At 43.5% G+C, this 12572-nt stretch overlaps 1 protein-coding gene across 1 annotated transcript in view; it reads right to left on the bottom strand.

Annotated features, from left to right (window-relative positions):
- The window catches only part of opn5 (opsin 5), a 61773-nt gene that overhangs the window by 21245 nt on the left and 27956 nt on the right, over positions 1-12572 (bottom strand). Inside the window, exon 3 of the mRNA XM_041975870.1 lies at positions 11248-11367. Within this exon, the coding sequence (XP_041831804.1) occupies positions 11248-11367 (120 nt within the window). The remainder of the gene's footprint in view (positions 1-11247; positions 11368-12572) is intronic.

Genomic DNA, 12572 nt, shown 5'->3' on the forward strand with positions numbered 1-12572 from the left:
GAATTCCTGAATCATAATACTCCAAAATTATTATCAAAAATATATAGATTACTTGCAAAGCTAGAAGACAGGATATCTCTCCCGACTTCAAAATGGGAAGATGATTTATCTAATAACTTTGATCAGAAAAGATGGTCGCAAATATGTTTAAACACGTTTAAAATGACTCAGAATTCAAATATACAACTAATACAATTCAAAATTCTCCATAGAACTCATTATACAGGACACAGGATGTTCAGGATGGGCCTTTCACCATCAGATATCTGCCCACACTGCTCTGAGAACACCTCTGATAGCTACATCCATGCGCTGTGGTCCTGCACACCTGTCCAAAGGTTCTGGATTAAGGTGTGTGAAGATCTCTCAAAATGGTTTAAAACTAGTTTTCCTGCAAACCCCACACTTTGCCTACTGGGCGACCTGGGTGACACCAACATAGGAATACACTCCATAAACTTGGTCCTCGCAGTCTTATGCATCGCAAAGAAAACTATTCTTGTGAACTGGAAAGATAAGAATAATTTGTCTATCCAGCAGTTTAGAAATCTCCTGTTAGATCACATCAGCATTGAGACAATGTCTGCCTCCTCCAGGAACCAGTCAGATGACTTTCATTCCCTCTGGTCCCCTGTGACTGGCTACATCACTTAATGTAGGTGGAGGATTGCGGCTTCGCTGGGATGGGGGCGGATGTGGGTGGGGGGTCCCTGGTGGCTTCAGGTCTCCGGTTGTCTCCTGGGTGGGGATCTAGGCTGCTCCGCTGCTGGGTCGGCTGGGGGTTCCGGTCTGGGCGGGCGGCATTGGGTGGGCCCCGGGGTGGGGCTGCCTCGTGGCGGTGGGGGGTGGCTGCCGGGGTGCCTGGGTCGGTGTCCGTCGGCCCCTGGCCGGGTGGCCGGTCGGGCCCGGGGTGGGCCGGGTGGGGGCCCCGGGCTCTGGGGCGTCGGGTCTCCCCCCGCTCCTGGGGGTGGGGGGTCTGCCGCTGCTGGGGGGGGCTGGGCCCGTCCGGATGTGCCGTGCCGGGGGTTGGTCCGTGCCCTGGTGCTTGGTCGCAGCCCCGGAACCTGGGTGGGGGTGTGTTTGTGTGTGAGTGTGTGTGTGTGTGTGTCTGTGGGTATGCTGGTGTGTGGGTGGGTGTAGAGGGACGTGTGTGCCGTATGTGTGTGTGGGTGTGTATGAAGGTCTGGGTGTGTGCGTGTATGTGTGTGTGTGAGTAGTGTGCGGGTGTGTGTGTGGAGGTCTATGTGGGATGTGGGTGTGTGTGAAGGTATGTATATATGAGTGTGTGCACGTGGAGGTCGAGGTGTGTGTGGAGGAGTGAAGGAGTGGGTGGAGGCGTGAGTATGTATGGAGGTGCTTGTGTGTATATGCAGGTATGTATGTGAGTGTGTGTGTAGTGGTGTATGTGTATGGAGGGGTATGAGAGTGTGTGTGTATGTGGGCACCGGTGTGTGTGTTTATAGGTATGTGCGTGACGTGTGTGTGTGGAGGTATGTGCACGTATTGAGGTGTTGGTATATAGAGGTGTGTGAGAGTGTGTGTGAGTGGCTGGGGAGAAAAAAAAAAAAAAAAAAAAAAGGGAGTGTGTGCGTTTGCAGGGGGTTAGGACGTGTCCTCTGGGGGGCGCCCTGGCTGGGTGTTGGGGGCGGGGGCCTGGGGTTCCCTTCCTTCGCCTCGCCCCCCTCCCACTCAGAAAGAGGAAAGTGGCCCCTTGGGCTGGTGGCTGGCCCCTGGGGGGGTTCGTGGCGTGCCTGGGTTGGGGTGCCTGCTCTGGGCCTGTGACGCCCTTCGGGGCCGGCGGGGGACGGGGGCGCCCTAAGCCACTGGCGGGTCGTCTTCCAGGGGGGAGGCTTACCCCCCTCTGGACCTACATCTCCTGACCCCTCCCCTCCCCACTCTTCACTACATACACAGGTAGGGCCGTGGGGGGTGTGCTTGTTGCGCTGGGCGGGGCAGGGGGGGTCATCATAGTGGCCCCGTTGCTTCGCCGAGCGGCAGCATGCCTCCCAGCTTTTAATTCCACTTAGTCACTGAGCACAAATAACATTTGCAACATACAAACACGTTTTGGGGGGTGGAACATGCGAGGTCAGGTGGGTGGGACTGCTCAGGTGGCCCCACCCCCTCCTCAATGCAGTTACTGCCCCCCAATTTTAACCCTCTTTTTTTAATTGCAAACAGCACATAATATATTCCCTCACTAGTGGGGGAGGGAGGGGCGATGGGGTCTTCAAGCGCCCCTGTCTCCATGGATGGCCCGGGGGCGGGGTGGGCCGGGTGGCCTGTCGCGTTGGCCCGGGGCGTGGGCGGGCTGTCCCGGGGGGTTTGGCTGCTGGCCCTGGGGGGAAGGTGCTGTTTTGGGGGTGGGGAGTGGGGGACTGGGGCGGGGTGGGGGGGGTGGGGGCCTGGCTCGTGTCTCCTCGCCTCCTGGCTGGGGCTGTCCCCCCGCGGCGTGGGGTGGCGGGAGGATGGTGGTGGGGGGATGGTGTTTGTTTGTGTGTGTGTGTGTATGTGGGGGGGGGGGGGGGAGAGTGGTGTGTGTGTGGGGGGATGGGTGGTGGAGGGATGGTGTGTGTGTGTGGGAGGGTGGGGTGTGTGGAGGTGGATGTGTGGTGTGTGGGAGGGGGGGTGGTGTGGGTGTGGGAGGATGAATGGTGGAGGGATGATGTATGTGGGGGAGGATGGGGTATGTGTGGGAGAATGTATGGTGCAGGGAGGGGGAGTGTGTGGGAGGATGGATGGTGGAAGAATGGTGTGTGTGCAGGAGGATGGATGGTGTATGGGAGGGAGGATGGTGTGTGTGTGGGGGAGTGGTGTATGTTTGGGAGAGTGGGTGATGGAGGGGTGGTGTGTGTGTGTGTGGGAGGATGGGGTACGTGAAGGTGGATGTTTGGTGTAGGAGAGGGAGGACGGTGTATGTGTAGGAGAATGATGTATGTGTGGGAGGATGGGTAGTGGAAGGATGGTGTGTGTGTGTGTGTGTGTGGGAGGTGTGAAGGTGGAGGATGGTGTATGTGTGGGAGGATGAGTGGTGGAGGGATGATGTGTGTGTGGGAGGATGGGGTAGGTGTGGGAGAGTGTATGGTGGAAGGATGGTGAGTGTGTGGGAGGATGGATGGTGGAAGGATGGTGTGTGTGTGGAAGGATGGATGGTGGAAGGATGGTGTGTGTGTGTGGGAGGACAGAGTATGTAAGGGTTGGATGGTGTATGTGTGGGAGGATGAATGGAGGAGTGGAAGGAGAGTGTGTGTGTTTGTGTGTGTTGGTCTGGGGGGGGGGGGGGCAGGACTGGTTCTCGGGGTGTGCGGCTGGGCGCTGGGGTGTGGGGCTGGCCTCTGGCGGTGGCCGTCTGGGCGGGCCGGGTCCCCCCGGGTGGCGTGCTGGCCCTTGGCCTGTGGGGGTGGGGGGTGTCCCTGCGCTCCTGGGCCCGGGCCCTCTGCCCCGTCTGTCCCGGGCGGCCGGTGCCCGGGGGGGTCGGGGACTGCTGGCCTCGGCCTGCCGGGGCCGGTGCCCTGTGTCCGCGGGACGGCTCCTGCTGGGGTCTCCTGCTGCTGCCTTCCTGGGCGGGCGAGTGGTCGTCTCTGTGGACCGGTCGGGATCTGTAGCCTACGGGGGGGCTGGTGGCCTGGGTCTCGGGACCGCTGGCCTGACTCTGGCCTCTGTTCAAGTGAGGTGGCATCTGCATGATCACTCTGCATGGTCACTCCTTCCTGAACGTCTCCACACAGTCTTTGCGTCGCCATGTGGCCGAGTTCTCCAGCATATCCACACAGGTTTCTCTGCGCGTGTTCTTGAATACAGCAGTTTCACTTATATCTATTATCATATTTTTTTTTCTTTTTTTTTATTATTTCTGTTCTTATTATTATTATTACTCTTACTCTTATTATTATTACTACTACTATTATTATTATTACTATTATTGTGATTATTATTATTGTTACTATTATCAACTAGTTGTGTAATGACCTACTGGCCAGGATGATCTTAGCTATATATGTTGCAAGTAGTATGGATTACATGGTTTTCTGTATAATGTTTTAAGTCCCCACCCGCACTCCCCACACCCTTTCTGTCCCTCTCTCTCCCCTCCCTCTTCTCTCTACTTTCTTTTCTATCTCTCTCTCTCTCTGTCCCCTCCGGTCGAGTCCAGCATTAAGAGTCTGATTTAATAAAGTTTTTCATGTCATCAAGAGGGACTTTATACATGTAGTATAAATCCCTGCTTGATAGAGTAAAATTGCCCAGCACCAGACAGCAGCCAGACAATCATTCTGTTTGCAACGATGCTGGACAAGACAAGTTAAAAAAAAAAAAAAAAAAAAAAAAAAAAAAAAACTCTGAAGCCTTCAACACCAAAGCATCAACACTCGCAGGAAAACCGGTAGAATTAAGAAAACGTCTGTCATGTCTGGCAACTCTTAAATGAATTCTAAAAAATGTTATTTAGTAAATAGCTTAATTAAATGTTTTGTATGTATGGTAAATGTATTACAGTTTATTTAATTTGAACCTTTTATTTTAAATGCATTTTTATCACTGCATAATTTTATTAATCATATTTCCATCTTTTTCAAGTATCTGCATTATTTCTACTTATTTTTTATTTGCTGTTAAGATCTAATATTTGGTGGATTCTGTTTTTATAAGCCTGACTTGAGCTTTTAAATTAGTTTTTGTAGGAGTCGGATTTTGCTCTATGAATTATTATTGTAGGAGCCGTTTTACTGTAATTTTCCTCCCAACCTGCAGGGGGCAGTAGTGACTCTTGTATACTGTCTGTGGCGTAGAGTAACCTGAAGCCAATGATAAGGATTGGTGTTCCTATGACTCAGGTGTTGCTAGTGGAGAGAAGCAAACAGTTTTCTACGAGGGTCGGTACTCAACAAGAGTTCATGTTGTTAATGGATAAAATAATGAACCGTAAACCAGAATAAACATGGACATGATTGTTACAACTAATCAAGGAGGAACCATCATGAAAGTGACTGAGTGCTCGTAGTAACAAAGCCAATTCAATTAGCAACCAGTAGCGCCTTACTGGTACAGACGCTACAATTATTCTTTTGGGCGTCTTGTGCAGTTTCATATACAAATTATAATTAAATGTTTTGTGATCTCATATTTCAAGAGTGAGACAAAACAGAACAATGTAAATGGGCCCCATTGTATAAAAGGTTAAGCCCCCCGCTCTAGACAAAAAACTTTGAAAAAAAAATTATGTAAATTCCTGCTTGATTTGGCTTTTTTGTACAGTTTTATGTTTTCTTTTTTTAAAAGTGTACACTAATCATTTGATTTTGTTTTTTCTTTGCCTTTTTTTTTTTTTTTTTTTTTAGAGTTTTTGTGCCTCAAAGGACAGAGAAGTCATATCCCAACAGAAGCTCTTAGTTTTCATTTCCAGCCTCTGAAGTCAAAGTTTCCTTGGGCAAGACACTTAATCCTCACATTCCCCCTGATCTGCTTACTGGTGTGTGATTATAAAGAAAAAGCATGAAATGATAGTTTTAACATAACATAACATAACTCTTGTCTTTTTTGTTTGTTTTGGGTTTTTTTGTTTGTTTGTTTGTTTGTTTGTTTGTTTGTTTTTTGGTCACAGAGATCTTGACTTGACCAGTAAAACCTTTATTTATCTTTAGGTTCCAGTGCATGCATTTGCTAAACTTATCAGTTCCCTTAAGGTGCTTTTGAGATATTGGCTTTACAAAAATGAGATGAATGGATGAACAACTCAAAACAAGCAAACAAAAAAAAAGCCCCCCGGCCTCAGCTGGTGCAGATGCATAATAAAATCATCTGTTATTGCAGTGCTGCAGACATCTTGGAGAAAGTCATTTAGTAAATCCTCTTTTGATTTGTGTTTCTTTCTTTATCTGACTTTTTCCATCTTTCTGTGTTTATAAAAACATGCTGCAGACATAAGAGTTGCATTCAGTGGTGGCTCAGAAATAAGAAATTACATTTCCATCCATGTTTTGCATTTCTGAACATCAGCAAGTTCATGCAAATCTTTATTTGCAGATTTAAAACTTTTTTATTTGGTTGTCCACATCTCAAACTTGACTCCATTTTTCAGTCATCTTTGAACTTGAAATGGACCATTTCTGAAAGAAGGTTCATTACACTGTCATCTCCACTGATAAACAAACTCCATCCAAACTGTGTGCACATCAGCTACAGATGAGCGATTTAGCACTCTGCACTGCATGGTTGAACACAAAGATACAACTTTTCTTTCCAAAGGCAAAATCTCATCTCATCCTGAAGGAGAGAAACATCCTCAGCAGCACTTACAGTTGACATAAGGGAAGAGAGCGACAGCAATACAAGTTTTGAGGACATAACCTTGAAGATAGAGGCAATATTTACCAAAGGCTGAATGTTTGGATGTGAAAAATGTCAGATTGTATCAAGAAAAAAATATTAGCATGTCCAAACAGAGTAGAGGAGCGAATCACTGTTACCTGATATTTATTACATATATGAGCAGCTCCCTAACAAATGCTGAGTATTTGGAGATGAGAGTGCGGATATAACACCCAGTGAGGGTGTTAATAATTTATTTAAAGAGTTAAAGGAGCAGCTAACACTTAAATAAAAAAGAAAACAATTAGCAAAGAATGTGTTTCAGCAGCTACGTGGCACTCTTTAACAATATTGGCATTCATGAATAATCACAGTGTGGCTTTTATGTCCTGCTGTCACTGTGCACTGCAATCATAACTGGCAGACATCACACAGTAATTACCTGAAATCACAAAGCTTACATTAATGGTGAAATACAAAAATGACGTCGGATCCAGGGTCTTTCAGCATAGCTTGTGACAGAAAATTAAGCAGTTAAATTGGATGCCCTGAGCCTCACAGATGAAAAACAAAACTTCAGTACAAGATACTTTGTTTTATCGAGCTTGATGATTCAAATGATTAATGAAATTAATGAATGTAAAATTAAATTACATGAAAAAATTTTTATTTATCCCAGAGGCAAATTACAATGTTGTAGTAGATTTTTCTTTTATAAAAACAATAAAAACAATTATTTAGTAGAAGTTAATGCTTAGGGTGCTGGCAGGAATGATTTTTGGTACCGCTCTGTCTTGCATTGGACTTGACGAAGCCTCTGACTGAACACACTCTTAATTGTCTTTTGTAGAGGATGTAAAAAATTGTTCATTTCATTTCGCAGCTTGTGCAGCATTTTGTTCTGGATGAGCTCCAGCAGCTCCAGATTCATCCTCAGTACAGAACCAGCCTTCTTGATCAGTCTGTTCAGTCTCTTTCTGGCTCTGATGCTGCTGCAGGATGTAAACAGTGTTGTTTACTTTGGTTTCTCCTAAAGTCAACAATCATCTGTTTGTTTGTTTTGTTAGTAATAAAGATGAGGTGACTGTTTCTGACTGACCAGTTCTCTGTACTCAGCTTCTTCTCCATCACTGATACTCCCCACAACTGCAGAGTAATCAGAGTATTTCTGCAGATGACTGGACTCAGAGTTGTATTGGAAGTCTGAGGTGTCAGTGTGAAGAGAAATGGTGAGAGTACAGTCCCTTGTGGTGCTCAGTGCTGCTGACCACCATCTCAGACACACAACCTTTCAGTCTCTCAAACTAGTCTGTTTGTTTGGTCGTCATAAATCCAGGTGGACGTGGAGGTCTCCACCTGGAATTTAAGGAGCTTCTTACATAACAGAGCAGCTGAATTGTATTAAAAGCAATTGAAAAATCAAAGAACTTGATCCTCAAAGTGCTGCCTGATTGGTCCAGATGGGAGGCGGCTCTCTGAAGCTGGTAGATGATGGCGTCTTCGACCCCATTACGATAAGCTAACTGTAATGGGTCCTGAAGGGGATCACGTCCTTATTGAGGTGAGCCAATAAAAGTCTCTGCGGGACTTTCATGATGTGAGATGTTAGGACAACTGGTCTATAGTCTTGTTTCAGATGTTTGGGATATTTTAGGTACTGGAACATAGCAGAATGTTTTCTACAGCACAGGAACGCTTTTCTGACTCAGGCTGGTTGAAAAGCTGCTGAAGAATCCAACATAGTTGTTCTAAGCAGGTTTTCAGAACCCTGAAACTGACACCATCTGGACCTGGAGCCTAGTTCCGGTCTAGTTTCTCCAGTTGATTCTTCACCTGACTGCAGGAGACAGACAGGCTAGAGGTGGAGGAAGATGAAATTGAGGGAGATGAGTCTGTTAATGTCCATGACTGAGCTGCAGGGTGTCAGAGTGGAGGTGTGACAGGAAAGCTGTTGACTCATGGAGGGTGGGTGGTCTGTTGGGCTGGAGGTAGGGGGTGAACTGAACCTATTGAAGAACATGTTCAGCTCATTTGCTCTGTCCAGACCTCCAGCCTGGTCTCTGGCCTCAAAGTCCTCCTCTCAGAGCATCAGCATTAAACCAGGTTTTAATGGTCTTTTTTTAGTCAGTCTCTGTGACTGGTTGCTGCTGAATGATGGGCTTGTGGCTGGAGGTGAGAAGAACCAGATTATGGTCTAATTTCCCTAAAGGAGGCAGGACAGAGAAGCTGGATGCATTTTTAACATGTGCATTAAAAAAGTCCAACATCTTATTGTCTCTGGTGTTGCATGTTCATGGTTCAAAGCAACCGGCCTGGCGTACAATTACATCTGGCTCGCAAGATCATTTTATAGACGTAGATCTATTATTATTGTTATTAATGTCCCGGCAATATGAAACACTGACAACACACAAACTACAGATCCCATAATGCAGCGCTTCAGCTGCCTTGCCAAGCACTAGCCTACCTGAGAACTTTCCCACATAAATCAAGTCAAGCTTCTGTTGCTGTATACAATCATTTTGTAAAGTTATTGTGAAGCTTGCCCCTCACAATGACAAAGAGAAAAGTTGATTTTTAAGCAGTGCCTTTCAAACCCAATGGGAGGCTGAGTCTAAGTTTGCTGACATTGCATGTAAACTCGTCTGTCTTATTTGTGGAGCTAACGTGTCCTGTTAAGGAATTTAATCTTAGATGGCACTACGAGTCAAAACATCAGGATAAGCTGAAAAACCCGAATGCAGAGCAGAAGATAAAGAAAGTAGAGGAGTTGAAGAAGAATCTGACACTTCAGCAGGTGTTTTTTAAAGTGAAGCTGCTTTGAAAGCCAGATTTATTGTGACGGAAGAGATAGCCAAATCAGCCTGGCTGCACTTGCAAGCCAAATCTACCAGCAGATGTTAACACATGGCTATTTTGACACTGCAGGTTATGTTCATGATTCGCCCAAATGATGCAGTTAATATGCTTCAAAATGAAGAGGCAAAAACCGTCGTAGTTGTGTAGTAATCATTATGTTTTAACCATCTTAACACAAGACATATTCTACCGTTGTCACAAGAAGCTCAGGTCCAAGGCAGCTTCCCACCACTTGGTGGTGGTAATGGGTCAGCTAGTTGTTTGATAAACTCAAATGAGCAGAAGAAGACTCAGCTGGCCGCCAGCCTTGTCATGGTTTGGCAGAGGTGAGAACCCAAAGGTTTTAGCTATTAAACAACAAGTGGGTTTGGTTTAGTTATTGAATACAAATTAAACCAAGAGTGAGACCAAACAGAACAATGTAGATGGGCCCCAGTGTAAAAAAAAAGGTTAAGAACCCCTGCTCTAGACAAGGTGATTGGTCCTACAGAGGAACTGAATGTGGACCATATTAAATAAATTATAATGTAATATTTTTCATCACGAAGATTTTAAGTAATTAAAAAACAAAAAAGATTGAATTATTTTGTTGTGTGTGCTGATGTCAGCAGCATTATAATCCAGTAGAATATCACCATTGTGTTTTAAATCATTAGTAGTTAATGCGATAAAATTGAACCGTTGGAGATATTATGTCCCATATTTTAAATGCATTTTAAAGTATGTTAGTTTAAAGTAAAAACCTGATGAAGGGTCAAACGCTGAGTCAGTTGTTGCTGAATTTTCAGGTAAAAAAAGACAATGTGCATTTTTTACATGTCTTGTTTTTTAGGGGGACCATGGTTAAGGTTCGCCTAGGGCTCCACATTACCTTCGACCAGCACCGCCTCACTTTCCTTGTTGCCAAGTGATGTTGAACCAAGTCGACGTAATGGTGTTCCCAAATGCACACTTTACAAACAGACTGAGCGCACAGCACATTGAGTTCGCACAATGCTTTGGTGACTTTGGTGGAGCAGAAAAAAAGGATTTCGAGCTGCTTCTCAACCTATTTGCCGTTGACATGGAAACTGCTCCAGCAATGCCCCAGCTTCGTCTGCATGCACCTTGTGCATATTTGGTAGCACCTATCTGTGTGAGAAGCTGTTCTCAGTGATGAATATCAACAAAACAGCACACAGGAGTCATCTCACTGATGAACACCTGCGCTCCATCCTGAGAATCTCCACAACAGAGGACCTCACCAAACCTAAACAACCTTGTTGCCAAAAGTAGATGCCAAGCATCCCGGTTTGACTAAAGGTGTGAAGAAAACTGAATGTTTAGATTTGTTGTTATTTTAACTTTCACTGAAAAGCAGAAATTTTACTTAGATTTCCAGGATTTTTTTGCAGCGTGTTGTATTTGTATAATTCTGCCAGAAGACATTTTTATGGAGAGCATATATATAATAATATTTAGCAATATTGAAAGTTTAAGTTTATTTTTTTATAAAATGACATAAAATCAAAGAAATTTGAATGTTTTGATATTTTGTAATTTTACTGTTTACTTGAGTTTCCAATGTTTAATTTTTGTCTATTTTTCAGGGTCTTTTGCAGCATGTTTATATTTTTAACTTGTATAATTTTGATGAGATATATATTTATGGAGAGCAATTTTTTTTAATTATGTAAAGTTTAAATTTATTTTTTCTGGAAAAATATTCCTGCCTGTTTTATTCATATTTATGTTTTAAAAAAATCATTTAGTCTTCAGGACTAGTTCTCCAGGCTACTTGAAGGACTTTCCAAACTTCTTTTGATGTTTTCTGCCTTTTGTTTCATTAATTATTTTGTTGTTTCTTTTCCTTACGAAGGGCTTGATGACAGCCACCCTTCCACAGAAACCAATTCTAAGACCTCAGCCAACAGCTGGATCAGCTGAAGATCCAGATGCAGCTCTCAGGTTCTGTGTCAGGTCTTTGCTAATTTGTTTCTGTTTCTTCAGGAGATCACCTTCAGACATCACTTCTATTACCCAGGTTTTGTGGTAATACTGTTTAAAACACATAATAAAAACAAAATGATATATCAGTACCTGATATGCCAAAATCGAAGATGGCTAGATTAACAGTCATGAGCTCAGGAGGCTTTAACTTGGTCTTGCGTTTGGTGCTCATATAAATGACGTAGCCATTTCCTGTTGCAGACATGATGCCTGTCAAAAACAGAAAAAAGTCACATTAAAAGAAAACCCTTTGAATTTTCACAATTCATCATAATTACTTCAATAAACATTTCACTGCACCATGAAAGCACAGAAACGAGTGAACAATACAGATAAGCAAAACACCTTGTTGAATCTATGCTATGAAAAATTAAGGCAGATCTGAAGAAATAAAGGGTCCAACCCAGTCCTAGACAAGTAATTCTTTTTTTTCTTTTTCTTGCAGGAAATTGTGAATGAAAAAAAATGCAATTAGGCTTATCTGCAAAATAACATTTGTCCCTGTTGGAGCATTTACTACAGTATAGGCAGTTTACAGCACAAGAAATATTAGGAGTTAATACAAACATCAGAACTAATTTCATGGTGGCTTTAAATATAACCGCTGTGGAAATTCTAACTGAAATCTAGACGATAACAGAGTCCTGCTAATATAAGACAGCGAGAGAGGAAGCTGAAGGGGGAAGTAGTGGAGGGAAAAGGTCTAGATAACTTGGGGTATAATGATCAATGATCCATTTTTTTTTATCATATGGTGCAAATAAAATAAAATAAAAAATCAAACCTGCTTTATTTTTTTTTCTCAAATAATATTAACCTTTAGTACATTAATAGTTTTTAATGTCTTCACTCAGTACAGTGGCATATTGTTCTTTTTTTAATTATTTTTTTACATGTTCAAAGTAAAAAAAGACATAAAACACTGGGAAGTTAATGACACCAGGAGATTTAATAGTGTAGTATCCGAGTGCAACAAAACCAAATCAATGGGCTTTAAACCTGTAATGACCTGAGTAATAATTGTCTACCAATTCTTAAATATGGCAGCATAAATGAGACACTTTTCATGTTGTGTGTGGTGCTGCAGGTAATTGATTTACTAATAGTATAAAATAACAAAGCTCCTTTTAAACTTGAAACAAAAAGAAGTCTCAATTAGGTTTATTACAATGCTATAGTAGTAGTAGTAGTAGTAATGATAATAACTACTTCTCTCTGCCCAGTACTATCTTACACAGTTTTTTCCATTTTGTTGCATTATAATCTGCAATATAGATGGATTCTGGGGGGTTCTGGGTAATTTATTGTAAATCTATGGAAAAACTCAATCAGGTCAAGGATCTAGCTGTTGTTTTAATGTTTTAAAACAATGATGTTTAAAATGTTTTAATACAACCATGTCTTTCTATGTTTTG

Source organism: Melanotaenia boesemani, chromosome 22, assembly GCF_017639745.1.
Source record: "Melanotaenia boesemani isolate fMelBoe1 chromosome 22, fMelBoe1.pri, whole genome shotgun sequence".
NCBI lineage: Eukaryota > Metazoa > Chordata > Actinopteri > Atheriniformes > Melanotaeniidae > Melanotaenia > Melanotaenia boesemani.